Genomic DNA, 21,636 nt, shown 5'->3' with positions numbered 1-21,636 from the left:
TATTTTATGAACAGTGTAATTTATAGTACAAAACAAAGTTTTGCACAATTATATACACAATTTATTGTGGACAACCTAAGATTGTTTGCTTGGCCAAGAGCTACCTGCTAGGGTTGAAACCAAACAGGTCCCTAAGATTTTGCTTCTTTAAATGGTACATCAGTGTGTCTCTGGCTATTGCTCCAGTGGCACCCCAAGCAACCCACTTTTTTTTCTGCCACCCCAAGCAACCCACTTTTTTTTCTCACACGTGGAGCACCTCGTGGTAGTGGTGCAGCAGCGGTACTCCGGCGGGCGGTAGTACAACATAGGACAGGCTACAGGGTGGGCAGGGAACGGCCTCCACTGGAGTGGTGGGGTATGGTGGATCAGGCCGGGCGGCAGACGACTGAGTGAGCAGTATGCCGGGTCAAGCTTACCCATCATATCTCCAGCAGACGACTGAGTGAGCAGTATGCCAGGTCAAGCTTTCCACAATTATTTGAGGCACTGGGGGATACAATTATATGGTCTAGCCTAACGCTACGAGCACTTACTGAGTGAGCAGTATGCCGGGTCATTCCTCTTGCGCAAAGCTGAATGAACATACAGAGCTCGATCTGACGAGGTTTTGCACTATCGGGCAAATTGGTACACAGAGCCTAAGCACCTATTCAGATTTCCTGCTAACAGTTTGTTTTCTGAAAAAATATCTTCAACTCAGAGAGTTGAACACCATTGTTGCAATGAACTATCAAATCTTCACCAATGAACAATCTTATGGTTATAATCTCTTCAGCAAGTTTCATAAAAAATGTACCATTGACAAAAAATGGGCATATGTCCTATAGCGCCACTACAGTTACCAAACTTGAACAGCATGACTGGAGACAAATTCAGAACGGTTATAGAGCATACAGTGCCAAACTATAGATCGAAACTGCCTTTTTGGGGTAACAAGCCTCAGCGCACTCCTAATGCTTAGGCTTGATAAGGGTCTGGCAGAATGAACCTAGAGGATCCAATGCATCCAGAAGCGGCGGAAGAGTGAATGGTGGGATGACCCGGCCCTCCTCATACTTGACAGTTGGAGATTTCACATCAAGTGTGAGTGCCATTGCTGCCTGCTGCTTGCTGAGACCGTCCATTATGCATGAGAATGCTGCGAAGGTGACACAGCTGTGGAACATTGCCTGGGGCGCACCTGGTTTAAAAGAAAGATTGAAATATATAAGAAAGTGGATGCATTATACCATCAACACTTCCAGAAACATGTTTCCAAATTCATTTTCAAGTGCTTAAAATAAAACATCTTCGACACGTGAGAAAATAAATTTTGTTTTGCCTTTTTATGGCATTCATACAATACTTGGTATATATGTTCTATATATGTGTCTACATTTATCAACATCTAATTGAATATAGACATAAAAATCAAGAGCTAAAACGAATATTATTTTGGAACGGAGGGAGTATTATTTTGCAAGGATGGCTATGTTTGTCACATCTAATATACAAGAACAAAAGCAACTGCAAAAAGGATTAAGTTAGTTGTATAATGTTACTATTCTAGTACCAACCCATGAAGATAATGTCTTTGGAACCTATCGGATAAAATAAGTATCTTGACTGTGCTACAATAAGTAATTGCATTATGCTGACGAAACTGAAAAGTACAACACTAGCTAAGCTAATAATGTGAAAAATTGCCAATGCTCTGCCCTCCTTTTGTGGGTTTTTCTGTCCATATCATGACTGTACGGCATCCAACGAATACCTCATCTCAGTTTTAGCTTTCTATGTTCAGTTAGCAAACTCAATATCAAGCTTTCCTCAAACTGTTCAAGGACAACCCCTATCTCAGTTTGTTTATTATAGTTGAAAATGCAGAGCTTAAGTTGGAACTCATGCAAATGGTACGACTCACTTGTCTGCCCAATCTTATTTGGACTGCCACTCACCTACCATTTGCAACCAAAAAATGAAATAATCATAAGACCTAGAGATGAAAATTCCAAAGTAAGAAAAATGTCATATGGTATGCATTTCTTTATATAACTGAAAGAGTGCTGTGATAACAATTACAAAAACTAAATGTCTTTATGTACTATAAATAATGAACACTATCTCTCTGCAAAAGCATGGCATCGATGAAAAGACCATAAAATCAGAAGAGTATTAATCACTATGTGATCAAGGAGATGAAAATGTGCAACATTTGCTCACTTTGAGTTGGATTACGCACAAGGAACATAGATGATTATGAAGGATATGATGGTACACATATATAGGCAAGGATGAATAGGTTTATACAAATAGAACCAACAGTGATCCTTGCCTACTGGATATCAATCTATCTATGCAAGCCATATAGAGCGTGAAGGGCCTGAAGGCACAGCAGGAGAGCACAGCCCCAGCAGAGCACCAGGCGACAGCCTAGGGGGCTGTCATATCCTTTTGTCTAATACACCGTCGCAGTTGAAGCATCGACATCGCACACACTGAGACTGGACCTGACCTCGGTGAAGATGGAGGTTGGAAGCCCTTTAGTGAAAATATATCTGTCATTAACAGCAAAGGTCGCCAGTCCAAAGGACGACAGTTTATCTGTCATTAACAGCAGCTGAGCAGCCTATCTTCTATCTCTGGTCCTCCATTCTCTTCTCCTGTTCTTCACTCTTCTCCCGTCGCCTATCTGTCAACAACAACAGCACTCCGGAGATGAGCAGCTCTTCTGAAGGTATGGACGTCGTGCTGCTTTTGTCTGTTCTTCACTCCTCTTTGTTCTCTACTCTGCTGGTCTAGTAAGTTGTAAACTTGCAGTTTCATAGTCTTATATAAACTTGTTGATGTTGTGCTGTTATGGAGTATGGACTATTCAAGTATTTGAATAAACTTGTTGCTGTTGTGCTGGTCTAGTAAGCTGGATGTACTGCTATTTTTGACTTCCAAGTATTGAAATTGAATATTGATATTGTTGAGCTTTTATGGACTATTTAAGTATTTATACTGCTGCAAGTCTATATATATATATATAGTGTTATATATGACTAAGATTTATTTGAATCTTAAGTATATATATATATATATATATAGTGTTATATATGACTATATATCTATATATATGTCCTGGAATACACAGGACGGCCAGGGGGTGATTAGGATCGATCACGAGCGACTAATCACCTGATCGCCCAGTGGGATCGATCAGGTGATCAGGCGATCTGAAAACTATGTTGTGCAATGCATAAAATCGAAAAGCATCACCGCAAGGGATTCAACTCCTTAGTGGTGATGGTGGCATGGTGGATTTGGAAATATAGGAATGTTTGTGCCTTTGAATGGATCAAAAGAACTCACCAAATGATAATACAATCAGGCAAAAAAATACGGATGAGGCAAATTTGTGCTGTATCGCTGTGCTAAAGGTCTTAGACACATTTGGCCAGTTAGTAACTCATGTAAAATCATGCCCTAATGTATTTGTATGAATCTTCTTAAAGTCCTATTTTCTTCTTAATATAATGATGCACAACTCGTTCAACAAAAAAAGAACAGTATTGATGAAAACTATAAAAGCAAGGTCATTTTTCACAACATATTTCAATTAAAAATAAGACATTTGTCATTTGCCAGAAAATTTGAGACAAGTGTCATAAAAACATTGGTCAGCCTTGATCCGAAGCACTATAGATGCTAAATTCAAGGAGGACATCTTGAAAAGTTAACGTCAAATAGCATACAATTGAGTTCCATGCCAAAGGTTCATGCTACTCCATATTCTCAATTCTAAATTCAAAAAAATACTAAATGGGTACACATGGTCCTGCAATTTTGACCATAATTTGTATCATATACATTGGAGTGTTACTGATTTTAGAGTATGCTCCAGAGACAGTCACACCTTAGTGGTGTCCTAGAGAATAATTTCAATTTCATTATGTTAACACAGACAAGTCCCTCTCCAAAACTTGAGACAAATAGAAGAGATCATGAATATCTATGTTGTTCACACAGCAACACCCTCTACCAGAGTCATTCCAGGTGACCAATTGAAAGTTAATGAACAAACTTCTATTATTTTGGTCTAGTCATTTGTTTTGTATTTTTCTGTTCCAACAAACTCTTTTTTCTCGAATACGCAGGAGAGCCTGCGTATCTTTGTATTAAGAGATAAAAGAGAGTGGGTCCGGTACAACACCTCACCCCAAACCCCGGACCAAGTAAGGGGTTGCAAATACAAACCTTTCTAAATGCCCGAAAATATTAAAAAAAATGGGGTAGGACCTGACCGCTAGGGCCCAGCAAGAACTTTGCCCGCTCGTTGAGCCGGCTCGGTGACTCGATTCAAAAATGCTCCGATTGAATCATTTTTCTTTTAAAAATAAAAATGAGTTGATTTTGAGTGACTTCTAACTTTGGCTCCGCTTGATAAGCTTGGCTTGAAGTTGGGTCTCAAACAATTCAGGAGACAATAAAAAAACTCAACCTATTAAGGGTAAGACAGCCCCCGCGCCTCGTATTAAGAGAAGACCTCACACAGGTCAAGAAAACCACCAAACTCATACACAGCGACACTGTAGCCCCATGTGAGAACGGCCACGGTTGAACCTTAGACATGTGCTTTGGTGTGGGACAAACGAGAGGATTTTTTTGACCCTAGACTGAAATTCGCTCCCATGGGGAGTCGAATTGACCTAAGGAGTGCTACTCAGGCCACCTAATCAACTCAACTAGAGGCCCTTTCGTAGACTACAATAAATAAGATTATGTCAATTTCAAAGAAAAACTCAAAAAATGTGTACTTGGCTCGTTATCCACCCTTATGTAGCGTGCACTGTAGCAAACCCATCAAGGTCTAGGATTAGGAAGAGTCAAAAAGATAGGATTCCATGTAATTCAAGTCGAGTCAGGTTGGGTCCTCCTTATAAATATAAAGGGAGATGTATCTATTGAGATTAAGCAGGAATAATCAAAGGAAAACCCTAATCCGCTCTACCCTCTTCTCTCTTCAAGGCACTGGCAGCCATGCTACCCTCCCTGAGACTAGACGGCCCCAGCACCCTCCCTCACTCTGGGTGCGGACAGCCCTAGGGCAGCCATTCCTTCCCTCGAATCCACCCCTAATCCCCTCAACTCTACCCCCAAATCAAGGATCGCCATAGATGATTCAAATCTTGAAGAACAAGGCCATCATGTTTGGCAAGTTCATACCTAAAGTTCCTAACACACCAAGAAACTCAATGAGACAAAATGTAACGATTAGCAGCCATTTAATGTTCAAAAGATTTCGATATAAAAGTTCCACAATAATTTTACTTAACTTGACAGGCTCAAAACAGAATTTGTAATCTTCTAATTGATTCGAAACTTTATATAGGAATTTGCATGTTTATCTGATTACAATGCAAGCTTCGAAGTTCAAACCAAGAGAAAACAATTCCCAAAATAGTCCCATCAATGTTCAGAGTCAAAAAAATGTGAATACTGCAAGAATAGTCTTCAAAATCCATAGCATGTTCATGCAACAAGGTTGCTGTCCTATAAACAGTAGTCTACGTTCTAGACTTCATCTTTCATACCTATGTTAACAAAAGATGCAATCGATGGTGAACAGACTAAAGCAGATAATGAATATTCCACATGGAACTAAAATAGAATTTTTAAAATATATAACCTAGGAAAAAAATACTAAGATGTTACTCTTCTAGAAAGCAAAATGGAAAGGGATGTGAATATAGCAATAATATGTCAAAAACTTACTCAAACACAACTCGAACAGTACATACAACAAAGAGATTAAACAAATATCATCCGGCACAGCTATATGAATATATCATCCAGTATTGATTGCGCTATATGTTGTTAAAGCTGTAAGGACAAAATAAGTTTGTCGAAGGTAAAATTCTAAACTATAGTATTGATAGTTGCACATAGGTGTACCTGGAAAGCTCAAAGCAATGCCTGTGCAACAACCTGCCATACCCGCATTGATCACTGAAAAAGGCATTTCATTGATATTCATACTTGCACCTTTATGTGCTAACAAAGCAATAGCACTCGAGCAAAGTGCTTACTGTCATCTTTCCCACGCAGTCTTCTTAGCAAGCACATGATGAAACTTTGGACACCAGCAAGAGCAGCAAATGTCTAATAACAAATGCAGAGGTCATATGAACAATCTTTTGTAGAAAAAGATGCTCAACTTTCAATATCAAAAGTAACATTATAACCAATTAACCTTTGCAGAAGATCCAGCAATGCTAAGACAAGCCTTCGTGCCTTGGTTTGTGATCAAACCTTTTCCTGTAACAGAAAAAATAAAAAAGGAAATAAGTGAAACTTTATAGAGCAAATCAAATGTTAAAGAGCGCTCTGACGTATCCATTTATTGCAATATGCAGAATATATCATTTGATTGCTACAGTAGGCTATTTCTCTTTTTACCTCAGACACTAATAAACATGGAAATATCTCATTAAATTGCGAAGATTCAACACAGTTGAACTAAAGGTAAAGCATAGGCATGACATGAGTGTTAGTCTGTTAAATGAGGCTATCCTATCAGTTTGTTTGGACAGTTTCTGCAGATATAAGCCCCAAGAATTTGTCCAAGCATTACATTGTCTCCCACACTCCTTTCTGTATAGATCCTGACATTTTAGTATTTCAATTTCTTTTGATAGTGGGCTTAGAAAAAGGAGGTTATGTTTATTCACATTCTATGCTCAGGTCAGCAGTTGCCAGTTAGTAGTGCTGTTATGAATGGAGTACAGAGACGATAGCCATAAGCGGATAAGCCTAGTCAATAGTACTCCGGATCAGATTAGTATTCCAGATTAGATTGGATTAGTATTTCAGATTAGATTGGATCTATAGATCAGATCTTCAGATTAGTTATATGGATAAGATTGCCTTATCAGATAAAGGAATAGGATTAGATTAGATCCCCTTAAGGGACTATAAGTACTTCGTACACATACCTATTGGAATTAAGCAGAAGCAACTTATTTGTTGCCGGCTTCCCTCAGGGAGCTGGGAACCCTAGCCACCACCCCCTTCTTCCTCCTCTTGCTTGCAGTCCTAACTCCGTGAACAGTACATGCAGCACTGTAGTGCCTTCTTCCTCTCTCACACGCGGTGGCCACGGTGTCCAGCCGCTGCCCTCGTTCCTTGCGACCACACCCAACCATAACTCACCGCTACAACCTCCACAACGTTCCCGATAGGATTCGTAATCCTATCAATCTTGTATCGAAGATGGCAGGCATTCCTCCAAACACAACCAAGCACCCACCACAGCCCCCAACCACCACCCAGCCACCATCGACATCCCAGGCGCCCTCATCCACGGCACCCCTCACGCTGGAGTTTGTGGCAGCAGCAGTCCATGAGCTCACGCGAGCCGTGGCAACCATGCAGGCAACATTGACGGCCGCCCTTCTTTGGCCACAGCAACAGCCGCTGCCGCCAACATCTTATGGCATGTCGTGTACCAGCGCCCCGGCGGCACCATGGTTGCCCATTCATCTATTACCCATGCCACCATCGCATTCCCCTATTCCATCATTTGCCATGGCCATGGGGGACCCCAATACACCATGTCCTCGCCGCCAACACAGATTGCGGCATCAAGCGCAGTAATCCCTCACGGAAGCAGCGCCTACGATCCTCTTGTGCCATCTGTCGACAGCTCCCCAGCACCACCACCAGGGCCTGGGGCACCGGCCTATTGTCCCCGTGCTTCTACAAGCTCGAGTTCCCCACCTTTGACGGTGCCGGGATCCTCTCACCTGTTTCATTCAGCAACAACAGTGGTAACAGCAATGGAAATGATTGTGCCTGCTATCTTTTACATAGAACGATTACCGGTCATCTGTTTGGTTGCACTATGGGATGCAAAGGGGCGGCTCGGAGTTTCCTAACGGCCAGACAGCAGTGGTAATAATTTTGTGTTGGTCGGCATTGCATCCCGCTGTAATCGCTTATGGCATAGTCTAACCAAACATAAAGCAACGCTGTGAACTGATTACGAGACTAAATCACCGAACCAAATAGCACCTAAGTTGTAAGTCGTCCAGGTAATCGTGCAGCAAATTGTACATTATGTTGCAACGCACAAAATGTCTGCTAATAATGATTAGCAATTGACTGGAACAAAAAGATTCCCATCTTTCTGTACCATGCAATCTATAACCCGGTCCCTAACAATGATACCAGTCCTGGAGACAGGTCATCAACAAAACCCGGTGTTGGAATATGCCTCTAATTCCTTTTATATATTTGGAATATGCCTCGTAATATGCTTTCTTGTACGCCTATAAATATAGGCTCTCCATGTAACTTTTACTCTGTGGTGTATAGTGGATCTGTTTCCTCGTGGTTGTTTGATCCACCATACTGGAGGGGATTTTTCCACGTAAATCTTTGTATCTATTTTATTTCCTAACAAGTGGTATCAGAGGTATGGTTAGACACATTGTTTTTATCCACATTGTGGTCGCCGCCACCGCCTGGTCTTAAGGTTTCTCGTGGCAATCGTATTATCTTGAAGGACAATCGTTTGAATAATCTCTATTACTTGCAACGTTTAACGGTTGATGCTGAAACTGTTTCTATTGCGTTCCAGAAGGGAGGTTATTTTAATGATACAAAGTCGTGCTCCAGTTTCAAGTCTAATGACTCCTTAGACTTAGTTGATATTCAAATTTAGCATCCTAATGGTGTTTGGAAAACAGTTCTATGGATTTAGAGTCAAATGGAGATTTGTTGGAATATGCCTCTAATTCCTTTTATATATTTGGAATATACCTTGAAATATGCTTTTATGTACGTCTATAAATATAGACCCTCCTTATAACTTGTACTCTGCGGTTGATAGTGGATCTATTTTCTCGTGGTTGTTTGCTCCTTCATATTGGAGAGTATTTTCCACGTAAATCTTTGTGTCTATTTTATTTCCGAACACCCAGAATTTTAGGGACCACTGGCACGCTATGACTGTCTAGAGTGTAGAGTGTGAGGAGACGCGTAACTGTAGATTTGCAGAGAGAAGTTTGAAACATGTTTGGAACCTCTACACCTAAATACCTAATAGTTAGTTACTAAAATTAACTTCAAAAAACCCAGCTAATGTTCCTTGTTTGGAAACGGCCAGGGAGCAAATTCAAACGACCGAGGAAAGGGAATTAGTGGACACTACCGTATCCGACGAGGGAGCCTACGAAGGCGCCGGCGGCTAGGTCTCCGGCGGAGCTGAGAAGGCAGACGACCGGCGCGCCGAGGGGCGCCGGCGTTGGCAGCGCCGCGCCCTGCTCGTCCCCGTCCCACTCTCGCCCACGCCGAGCCGCCATTTTCTCGGTTTGCTGTGCCTTTTCCAGTTTTCCCTCTTCCACACTTGTTTTCCCTCTCTTCGTTATCTTCCTATGGTTTTAGTGCTGTCGTTATTTAAAAAAAAACAATTCTCGGACACCGAGACCGTGGGACCCCTACGTCAGCACCGGTCAGCGAATAATTTCTAAAAAAAAAAACTTTCAGGTCTTGTTTGGAAACCTCATTTTCCACAAGTTTTATTTTTTCAAGAGAAATTAATTAATTTTTCTTAGGAAATTGAAAAATCAATGGAAAAATTGGATTGCCAAACTAGCCCTTACAAAACAAATTTCGTCTAGATTTCCTTAAATTTTATTCAAATTTTAAATATAAAAATTAAACAAATATGATAAAAATAGATATTTTCCGAGTATTCTGATATATTTTTTATTGAAATTTAAGTATATTTAGTCTATTAAAAGATTAAAACCCACCAAATTTATTAATCTGCACCGGCTTCTGCTTACACATCGGCGAGAAAACTCTTAGTCAAAATCTGTTGATTTCTCGGCGGATTTCATTACAAAATGTTGGTCTATCTCTTATTCTCTCATATTTAGGGTTGGTTCGGCAGCCTAAAAACCCACAAGTTTTCCTGGGTTTGTTCATGTGCGTATTTGGAAGCCCTTGTCCAACGGATTTTCGCCTAGGGAAGCCTTTTTCGATAGGAAACAACCATGGTCGCCTAAGGCCAGATGATTCCCTCGACAAACGTCATCCCGCGACGTCGCCAACCTCGCCTCCTCTGACGACCTAGCTCCCTGTGACACCAACACCCAGCCTCGGAAGCGGCTCTCCGACGCCATCCCCGGCCTCGAGAGCGCCTCCGCTGCCGCTCCACCGTCATGTCATCCCCCTCCCCTCGACAAGGTTAGCTCAATCTATCCCGCTCTGGATCCCGCCTTACCACGCCCCCTTCACGCCTGCTCCTGTTGATCTGGATCTGACTTTCGGGTGACTGGCATTAGTCATTCGTGCCTCGTCGGCCTAAGATCTATCGTATGCAGTGACGGCGTAATACATACGTCACATGCGGTGATGCCCTACAAGTTATTGTTTATTCAGAGGTTATCTTGACCTCAACAGATCATTTGCTTACCATAATTTCTCTCATGTATCTTAGATGGAATTTAATTTATTGTATAGTACCTAGCTGTGGCTTGCAAAAAAAATCTGATTTACTATATATCCAAGTTAACGACCGCATGTGGAGTCTCACTGCTAAATAGGAAGACGTGCTTGTCTACTTTCTGCAGGACAATTGGGATGTGTTTGCATGGCAACCCGCCGACATGCCCCGCGTCCCCAGAGAGCTGGCCTAGCACAAGCTAAAGATGTATCCTCAAGCAAAGCCAATCCAAGCCGCTTTACGCCCGACAAAAGAGAGGTCATACGAGCCGAGTTAACTCGTTTAGTAGTTGCAGGTTTTATTAGAGAAGTAATGCATCCCGAGTGGCTTGAAAACCCTATTCTTGTACTAAAAAAGAATAAAGTTGATTGGCGCATGTGCGTCGACTATACCGATCTCAACAAACACTGCCCTAAGGACCACTTTGGGCTCTCCAGAATAGGTCAAGTTGTTGACTCCACCACGGGATGCTCCATGCTCTCCTTTCTAGACTATTAATCGGGATATCGCCAAATCGGTCTAGCGGATGAGGACCAGGAGAAAACGACGTTCATCACACCCTTCAGGGAATTCTGTTATACCTATATGACGTTCGGTCTCAAGAATGTCGAGGCAACTTATCAGTGAGGCATCCAAACATGCTTAGCCAACCACTGGGGCAAGCATGAGGAGGCCTACGTCGATGACGTTGTGATCAAGACGAAGGACCCCGAGAACTTTATTGATGACCTCTAACAAGTTTTTAAACAGTTTGAGGTGCTACCGTTGGAAACTTATCCTAGACAAGTGTGTGTTCGGGGTACCCACCGGAAAGCTACTCGGTTTCATCATCAGATACCGGAGAATTGAGGCCAACCCTGAGAAGATTGAAGCCATCACATGAATGGAGCCACCGTGATCATAGAAGAAGGTACAGAATCTCACCAGCTACATGACAGTACTAAGTCATTTCACGGCTCGGCGAAAGAGGCATGCACTTCTATAAGCTACTCAAAAAGGTAGATAGATTCCAGTGGACTCCTGAGACCCAGGAGACATTCAAGGCTCTAAAAAGATTCTTCACAACCCCGCCAATCCTCAAGCCGCCTAATCTGGCCACCACTGATCAGCCGGTTGAAGACCTGCTCCTATACATTTCATGCATGACTCACATGGTAAGCACCATGTTAGTAGTCGAGCGACATGAAGAAGAACACTCACCGCACAAAAGCTACGACACTATTTCGATGACCACAAAGTCGTAGTGGTTACGGGTTTCCTGATAGGCGACATATTCCACAATAGAGAAGTAGTAGGGAGGACCACCAAGCGGGCATGTGAGCAAGGGACTCATGACATAGAGTTTTGGCCACGTACGACCATCAAAACCCAGACACTAATGGATTTCATATCAGATGGACCGAGTAGCAGGTCTTAGAGAACCCTGAGTTAATGGAAGTATGGAAGATGTACTTTGATGGGTCACTAAAATTGCAAGGGATCAGGGCGGGCATCCTCTTTATTGTCCTGAAAGGAGATAAACTCAAATATGCACTACAACTCTAGTTTCCTGTCTCCAACAACGCTGCAGAATATGAAGCACTGATACACGGGCACAACATTGTTGTCTCACTCGAGGCAAAAAGCTAATTGTATACGGAGATTCTCTAGTAGTAATAAGTTAGGTCAACAAAGACTGGGACTTGTAACACCTCAGGTGTTACTCAGGGTTTTTCCCTCAGTACCCACATTGTGACCATTATCACATGAGTTTTAATTGAAGCAAAAGGCACCAAACTTGAGGAGCTAAAACTTAATCAAGTCTTTTTCATCTCAAGAATCATACCCTAACCACGTCATGCACCTCAAAGTGGGAAAATGCTCAAACCCTAGAACTACCCTATTTAAGCCATTTGAGTACCAAAAGGAAATCTAGTAAAAGGCTATGTGAAACACAAAATCATGATTTGGACCAATTAACAAAGTTGTAGTACACTAAATAATCTACAAATATAGTAATAAGAAAGTTTACCCAAAAGAGTTTTGCAAAATCCTCAAACAAGCCACTCAAGTGGGGACTTCAAATAAAAATCAGGATTTCAGATTTCTGAAATCCAACCCTCTCACAAAGATCGACCGTGTTCACCTTGTTCCAAAACTCAAAACCACATGGTCCAAATAACAAAAGGGCGCCAAATTATCCTAGGCACACTCTGGCAAAGTTTGAAATCAAACCAAAATCGTTTGACACGATTTGGCTTGACTTTGATCTCGGATTCCAGCTGGGCGACAGACCCAACTTCACCTGCTCGTATCTCGCCAACCCAAGATCCAATCCACTCGAGCACTGCATGAGAAACAAAGGGTAAACGACAAGGAAGATATCTTGTGCAGGGATATTGGATAGTTATGAGAAGATCGTGGGCCAATTAGCGCTTGAAAATGACTAGACCGAACACTGCCACACGCTTGATGCCTTGCCTGACCGGCCGAGCGCGAACTGGCTGCTGCAGCGCGCGCCCCCGCGCGAGGTCGACTCGCCCGCGCGCCCACGCCCGTGTCGTGCCCGCGAGCGGCTATAAAGCCCACCCTCATGCATGGCCACCCTCCCTGTCACTCCCTCCGCACCGCGCCTAGCTTTCCCGAGCCAGCCCGCAGCTCCGGCGACCTCCCCGCGATCCATCTCCTCCTCTGAAGACCGACCGTCGTGGCCAGCCATTCCCATAGGCCCCCAACCTCGCCTGAGCCCTTGGATAGCTTCCCCGAGAGGCCATGAAACCTTTCCAAGCTCGAGCCAAGGCCCTGCCTCGCCGGAACAGTATTATCCTCGTTTGGTTCGATATAATGTTATGTCATTTTTATCATGATATAAAGTCTCTGTTTGGAACCATGAATCGAGGTAACAACAACGAATTTATGTTCTCAGATGGCAGCTAGACCTCGTCGCGGGCAGAATGAGCAGGTTCCCCCGCCACCTCGTCCAGCTCCCACGATGCAGGAGCTAATGGCTCAGCAAAATGAGATTCTGCGGCAGCTGGTGCAGTGCCAGCCCTATCCTCAGCAGTATGGTGGAGGCCAGCAGCAACGCCCACCGGCTGCGGCGACATATCATAAGTTCTTGAGCACCCAACCGCTGCTGTTCACCAAGGCAGAGGACCCGCTAGACATCGATGTGTGGCTCAGGGTTGTGGAGTCCAAGTTCCCCTCCTCACGGGAGCTTGCCCTAACGCCGCGAAGACTCGCTTCACCGCACAGCAGCTCCGTGGACCTGCAAGGACATGGTGGGACCATTTCCACGCCATGTTACCCGCTGACCACGTGGTGACATGGGAGGAATTCATGACGGCTTTCAGAGGGCACCACATTCCTGCAGGGATTCTGGATCACAAGCTTAATGAGTTCTTGGCACTGACGCAGGGAACCCGCACTGTACTACAATATGCCCAGGCCTTCAATGACATGTGCCAATATGCGGGTTATCATGCAGATTCAGATAAGAAGAGGGACCGTTTCCGAAGGGGACTCAACACCAAACTTCGTGAGCGCCTACACTGTTCGTGCTGATAGCTACAATGAACTGGTCAACCTTGCTATGTCACAGGAAGACTGCATTGTAGCCCACCGGGCACAGAAGAAGAGGAAAGCACCAATGTCAGGGTCCTCAGCTCCACCTCAGAGGTTCTGGATTGTCTCCAACAATCAGAGCAGGGGATTCCATCAGCAAGCAGGGAGATGGGTCATTAGGCCGCCACAGCAGCAGCAAGCACCCAACCGTTTTCCCGCTCCCGCTCCAAGGAATAATCAGCCCCAACGACAGCATCAACAACAACAGTTCTGCCAAGGGAACGGAAACAAACGCTTCACATGTGGCAACGCAGACCACTATGCCAAGGATTTCCCACGGAATCAGCCAAGGCAGATGCCAGCACCCAACCAAGACAAAGGGAAGAAGCAGAAAGTACAAGTCAGGCAAGGGAGGCTCAACTTAACTACTCTAGAGGAGCTACCCGAAGGAGCGCCCATCATGACTGGTACTTTTTCCGTTTTTAATCAACCTGCATTGATTTTGTTTGACTCCGGCGCATCGCATAGCGTCATTAGCCAGAAGTTCAGTGTCAAATGTCAACTGCCTTTCTATCATACCCAAGGGGCTTTCATGATTACAATGTCGGGAGGCAGGGTTGCAACAAATCAATTAAATCGAAGTGTCCATATCCTGTTGGGAAGCAAAATTTTCAAAACTACACTTCTGATTTTGGGGCTAGAGAACGTAGATATCATTTTGGGAACTAACTGGATGACTCAACACCAGGTCGTGTTAGATGTAGCTGCCAGGGCTCTGGAAACCCATTCTCTCACCTTCAAGGACCTTACGTTGTATCTGCCCAGCCAAGAAACCACTCGGTCATGTGCCTTTTCCATGATAGAGCTACCCTTGAGAAAGATTCTAGTGGTCTATGAGTATGCAGATGTCTTTCCTGATGATTTGCCAGGAATGCCGCCAGATCGGGATATCGAGTTCGCCATTGAATTGCAACCGGGAACGACACCTATCTCCAAGAGGTCCTACCGGATGCCGCCCGCCGAGCTGGCAGAATTGAAGAAGCAGTTGCAAGAATTGTTGGACAAGGGATTCATCCGCCCACGTACTTCACCTTGGGGATGTCTAGCCTTGTTCGTGAAGAAGAAGGACGAGAGCTTAAGATTATGCATAGATTACCGCCCACTCAATGCGGTGACTATCAAAAACAAGTATCCTTTGCCTCGTATTGATGTTCTTTTCGACCAATTGGTTGGAGCTAAAGTGTTTTCCAAAATAGATCTTTGCTCCGGTTATCACCAAATCAAGATACTAGCAAGTGATATTCCAAAGACGGCCTTCTCAACCAGATATGGGCTACATGAATATCTGGTGATGTCGTTTGGATTGACGAATGCACCCGCATACTTCATGTACCTAATGAATTCCGTCTTCTTGCCTGAACTGGACAAATCTATGGTGGTTTTCATCGATGATATCTTAGTATACTCGAGAAATGAAGAAGAGCATGCTTGATGAGGACATCACTATGAGTACGACTACACCAGCAGCACCTCCACATCAAGCGCCACTTCCTTCATTAGCTGGGCCAATCACTCGGGCCCGTGCCAGAGATCTTAACTTCGTCATGCTACTGAAGAATGAGGGCCCAGAAGAATAGACGACCAGCCCAACTGCGGCCCATAGTGGACGACCTAGGGTTGGCCGCCCCTAGGGGCTGCGCCCCCTCTATTTATCCAGGAGCTGCGCCTCCTTTATTTTCGAGTTTTGTTTTACGTTAGCCTTAGCTACTCTCGAACACGCGCAAATCTGCGCTGTCTTCGTGTATTCAGAACTCCACCCTCGAGTAATAGATTAGATTGCTCGCATCTTTTTCTTGTTCGTTCTTCGATTGCGCACAGGAAACGATCTTCGTGATCAGGCCGATCTCGCATCAGCAAGGTCGGTAACCACAGGAAGTTGGTTCAGCGATTGCATTGGCGCCTCGGGCTTGCTCGTCGTAGTCGGATCGCAAGGGTCATCTTCCGCCAAATCGGAATTATCTCTACTCGCCGAAAGATCGGGCACCTCAGCTACATCAATTGGTATCAGATTTCCAGGTTGATCGGTGAGTTTATCGAGCGTTTTTTTTCCTACAGTCCACAAAACCACATAAAAATTCAGGTTAGATCTTATCCCAGCACCCTTTTGAGCCTCGCACTTTCTTTCAATAATCTGCATTGTTGAATTTGTGTGCTTTCGCGTTTCCTTGTTGCTGGTTGCATTGTGTTCTTCCACCATTCAAACCCTAGCGCCGCCACCATCTCCCGTTTGATCACGCCACAAACCGAGTCAACATCGTCTCCTTGTTTTTCTCCTTCGGTTACGTCAAAAAGAAAACAGAAAAAACAAACCGAGTCAACGGCCGTTTCCTTGTTTTTCTCCTTCGGTTACGAAAAAACAGAAAAAAAACAAACCGAGTCAACAACCGCTTCCTTGTTTTTCTCCTTCGGTTACTCAAAAAAAAAAACAGAAACAAAAAAAAGAAAACGAAGGAGAAAGGATACGGTTGTTTCATCCCGGTCGTTTTTAACACATAACTTGAGGTACCTTCCGTAAAACGGGCATAACTTTTCGCTCGGGTGTCCAAAAAATCTGAAATTTTTACAGGAGCTTGTCGACACCATTCTGAGTCCGGCCAAACTCACCTACGGTCTGTTTGGGGTTCGACAAAATTGTCAAAAAAATTCAGGAAAATAAAGAAAAAAATTCATCAAAGTTCTCGCACGCTTTTCAGAGAACTTCCTGATTTTCTATAGACCACATCTGATTTCTGTTTTAGGTGAAACTTCGTGTAGCTCCTATTTTGTTGCTTCTTGTGCTGAGAAAAATATCAAAAAATCATACAAAAAAGAAAAACAAATCACTTGTGATTACTACTAGTGCCTTTTTGGCATCACTAGTACAATATTTACGGTACTGCCATTCTGCTAGTTCCATCCGTCCTTTACACTTGTGGCCAGCAATATAGTTTCGTGTTTTGCACTATAATTCAACTTTGCATTATTGTTTGATCGTGCTAATCCTTGACTTGAGTGTAGCCTACCCAAAACTCCACATATTTCTACGACGAGAAGGTTTCTGTTTCTCCAGGCAATCGCTCATCCAATCTTTCACCGGTTCCACCTGTTGGTTGCAGTTCACCACTGTGGCTTGGTAAGAACGGATAAGAACTTGATAACAGCACTAGTGTGAGCGCCTTGTGAGCAGTACACCCTTGTTTTTGTCGTTGGTTTTTTCTCCTTTTGGTGTTTTGGTGTTTGCGCTAACTATGGCAGGAGCACACGACATGGTGGATGCCCAGTTGCAGGAAGTACGGGGACAAGTTGATGGACTTGCTGCTGACATTAGGACGATGCATGAACGGCTTGATTCAACGATCACTTCGACGACCGAGCGTTTCAACCAACTTGACCTTGCTCAAACGGCGACTCGCACCACACTCGACACCATCCTGGCACGCCTTGATGCATTGACCACAAAGATGGAGCAGGAATACGGCGGTGACACTGAGCTGGACGATGGAGATCGCCGTGGTCGTGCACGTCGTGTGGTTCGTCATCCCCCTAATGACTTATTTTCTAAGATTAAATTTAAAATTCCATCTTTTAATTGTGAATATGATCCTGCTGCATATCTTGATTGGGAATTGGAGGTAGAACAGAAATTTTCATGCCATGATATTCCTGCTAATAGCCAAGTGAAGGCTGCCATTAGTGAATTTACTGATTTTGCTTTAATTTGGTGGCGTGAGTATAAACAAAAACTTCCCATTAACAGTGTCATTACTTGGACCCAATTAAAAACTGCCATGCGCCACAGATTTGTTCCTTCCTATTATGCTCGTGATTTGCTTAACAAAATGCAGCGTTTTCAACAAGGTTCACTATCTGTTGAGGAATATTACCAGGAGTTACAAAAGGGTATGCTTCGTTGTGGTTTGGTTGAGTCAGATGACGCTGCTATGGCGCGTTTTCGTGGTGGTTTGAACAGGGAAATTCAGGATATACTTGATTATAAGGATTATTTTGATATAACCACATTGTTTGAATATGCTTGCAAAGCTGAACGTGAAGTGCAGGGACGACGATCAAAGACATATACTAACTCTTTTGCAGGCCGGGGTCCAACACACAGCTCAACTCCTTCCAGCCCTGCACCTTCTACGCCTAGCACTACATCGCGCACAGGGACGACCAAGCCAGTGGCGCCCCCTACCAAAGGCGCCGCTTCTTCCATAGGACGTACACGGGATATTCAGTGCCATCGTTGTAGAGGGTTTGGGCACATGATTCGGGACTGCCCAAACAAGCGTACCTTGCTTATACGTGACAATGGTGAGTACTCTTCAGCCAGTGATTCTGAGGAAATTAGTCATGCTATGATTGCCACTAACCATGCAGACAATGAGGAAGTCCACGTTGATCCCATCGACGCCGATAGGTATGAGAGTCTTGTTGTGCAGCGTGTTCTCAGCACACAGGTTGCCCAGGGCGAAAAAAATCAGCGACACACTCTATTCCATACCAAGGGCGTCATGCACGAACGGTCGATTCGCATCATCATCGATAGTGGCAACTGCAACAATTTGGCAAGTACAGCGTTGGTAGAGAAATTATCCTTGCCCACTCGCACACATCCACATCCGTATCACATTCAATGGCTTAATGATGGTGGTAAAATAAAGGTAACACGTTCGGTACGTGTCCCCTTTTCGCTGGGTTCTTATTCTGATTATGCTGATTGCGATGTTATTCCTATGGAAGCATGCTCTTTGTTATTAGGTCGACCTTGGCAATATGATACTGATAGTTTACATCATGGTCGTTCAAATCATTATTCTTTCATGTTTAAAGGCCAGAAAATAATTATACATCCAATGACCCCTGACCAAATTTTGAAAGATGATCTTACTAGGGTTGCTAAAACTGCACAACAAGTCAAATCGACATCAGCCGCACCTATTAAATCTGAAATCAAGTTGCACTCTCCTGTTTTACTTGCTACACGTGCTGATTTTGATGATCTCCATGAAGCTCATATGCCCTGTTATGCACTTGTATGCTCGCGCATGCTTGTTCCGCTTGATGATGCACCGTCTTTGGATATACCCCCTGCTGTTGTTAACCTTTTGCAGGAGTATGCTGATGTTTATCCTACGGACTTACCACCGGGTCTTCCTCCCCTCCGTGGCATTGAGCATCAGATCGATCTCATTCCCGGCGCTTCTCTTCCGAACCGCGCCCCGTACCGTACAAATCCAGAGGAGACGAAGGAGATCCAGCGCCAGGTGCAGACGCTGCTTGATAAGGGTTACATTCGTGAGTCTCTTAGCCCTTGCTCGGTTCCTGTTTTACTCGTTCCAAAGAAAGATGGGTCATGGCGTATGTGCGTAGATTGTCGTGCTATTAATAACATCACAGTTCGTTATCGATATCCTATTCCACGCCTTGATGATATGTTAGATGAGCTTAGTGGTGCCGTTATTTTCTCTAAGGTTGATTTGCGTAGCAGTTACCATCAGATTAGAATGAAACTCGGTGATGAATGGAAAACGGCTTTTAAAACGAAATTTGGTTTATATGAATGGTTGGTTATGCCATTTGGATTGACTAATGCTCCCAGCACCTTTATGCGTTTAATGAACGAAGTTCTACGGGCCTTCATAGGTTTGTTTGTTGTTGTTTATTTCGATGATATCCTTATTTACAGCAAGTCTATAGAGGAGCATTTAGAACATTTGCGTGCTGTTTTTGATGCTTTGCGTGCTGCTCGCTTGTTTGGTAACATGGAAAAGTGCACATTTTGCATGCAACGTGTCTCGTTTCTTGGTTATGTGGTTACTCCGCAGGGCATTGAGGTGGATAGCAGCAAGATTGCTGCCATTCGGGAGTGGCCTACACCGACGACGGTCACACAAATTCGGAGCTTTCTTGGACTTGCCGATTTCTACCGCAGATTTGTTCGTGATTTTAGCTCCATTGCAGCGCCTCTACATGAGCTTACAAAGAAAGATGTGCCGTTTGCTTGGAGTGATTCGCAGGAGGTAGCGTTCAACACTTTGAAAGATAAGTTAACCCAAGCTCCCCTCTTGCAATTGCCTGATTTTAATAAAGTTTTTGAGCTTGAATGCGATGCTAGCGGTATTGGGCTAGGTGCTGTTTTGTTACAAGAAGGAAAACCAGTTGCATATTTTAGTGAAAAATTAAGCGGTGCTAGTCTGAAATATTCTACTTATGATAAGGAGCTTTACGCTTTAGTGCGCACTTTGCATACATGGCAGCACTATCTTTGGCATCGTGAGTTCATAATTCATTCTGATCATGAGGCTTTAAAACATATTCGTACCCAAACAAATCTGAACCGTCGTCATGCTAAATGGGTCGAATTCATTGAGTCCTTTCCTTACATTATTAAACACAAGAACGGGAAGGACAATGTTATTGCTGATGCTTTGTCTCGTCGCTATACCATGCTGTCACAATTAGATTTTAAAATCTTTGGTTTGGACACTGTGAAGGATCAATATGTTGACGATGCTGATTTTAAAGATGCTTTCGGCCATTGTATTAATGGGATACCATGGGGCAAATTTCACATACAGGATGGGTTCCTGTTTCGCGCTAACAAGCTGTGTGTTCCAGCTAGTTCGATTCGTCTTTTGTTGTTACAGGAGGCGCATGGAGGCGGTCTCATGGGGCATTTTGGCGTCTACAAAACGCATGAGGTGTTGGCTGCCCACTTCTTTTGGCCTCGGATGCGCGCTGATGTTGAGCGCCTTGTTGCACGCTGCACTACTTGTCAGAAAGCTAAGTCACGGTTGAACAACCATGGTTTGTATATGCCTTTGCCTGTCCCTTCTTCTCCTTGGCTTGATATCTCTATGGACTTTGTTTTGGGCTTGCCTAGAACTAAGAAGGGGAGGGATAGTATTTTTGTGGTTGTTGATAGATTCTCTAAAATGGCTCACTTTATACCTTGTCATAAAACTGATGATGCTAGCATTGTTGCTGAATTGTTCTTTAGAGAAATTATTCGTTTACATGGTATTCCAAAAACAATAGTCTCTGATCGCGATGCTAAGTTTCTAAGCCATTTTTGGAGATCTCTTTGGAATAAATTGGGAACTAAATTGTTGTTTAGCACTACTTGTCACCCTCAGACTGATGGACAAACTGAGGTAGTAAATAGAACTTTATCTACCACGCTTAGGGCTGTTTTAGACAAGAATTTGAGACGTTGGGAGGATTGCTTGCCTCATGTTGAATTTGCTTACAATCATGCCACACATTCTTCTACAAAGATGTGCCCTTTCCAAATTGTTTATGGTTACATCCCTAGGGCACCTATTGATTTGATTTCACTTAATGCTGCGAACGCCCCACATGTAGATGCTGCTGCACATGTTGAACAAATGATTACCATACATGAACAAACGAAACAGAACATTGCTGCTACTAATGCAAAAAATCAGGTTGCTGGTAGTAAAGGAAGAAAACATGTTATTTTTGAGCCAGGTGATATGGTTTGGTTGCACTTGAGAAAGGATCGGTTTCCTACTTTGCGCCGTTCTAAATTAATGCCTCGTGCTGCTGGT

At 43.7% G+C, this 21,636-nt stretch overlaps 1 protein-coding gene and 1 long non-coding RNA gene across 2 annotated transcripts; one reads left to right on the top strand and one right to left on the bottom strand.

The window, feature by feature from the left end:
- Positions 1–665: 665 nt before the first annotated feature.
- Positions 666–9,450, bottom strand: LOC100303960 (protein translocase/ protein transporter). The gene is made up of 5 exons (NM_001165515.2): positions 9,182–9,450; positions 6,221–6,285; positions 6,057–6,129; positions 5,923–5,976; positions 666–1,183 (listed from the first exon to the last, which is right to left on the bottom strand). Exons 1-5 carry the CDS (start codon positions 9,330–9,332, stop codon positions 954–956), a joined length of 573 nt encoding a protein of 190 aa, NP_001158987.1. The 5' UTR covers positions 9,333–9,450; the 3' UTR covers positions 666–953.
- LOC118476053 (uncharacterized) lies at positions 2,379–9,509 on the top strand. Its single transcript, XR_004855324.1, has 2 exons — positions 2,379–2,719; positions 9,137–9,509. It is a non-coding gene; the product is annotated as an uncharacterized lncRNA (long non-coding RNA).
- The last annotated feature ends 12,127 nt before the right edge of the window (positions 9,510–21,636 follow it).

Source organism: Zea mays, chromosome 1 (assembly GCF_902167145.1).
Source record: "Zea mays cultivar B73 chromosome 1, Zm-B73-REFERENCE-NAM-5.0, whole genome shotgun sequence".
Taxonomy (NCBI): Eukaryota; Viridiplantae; Streptophyta; class Magnoliopsida; order Poales; family Poaceae; genus Zea; species Zea mays.
Note: the sequence above shows the minus strand (reverse complement) of the source record. Positions and strands in the feature narration are given on the sequence as shown.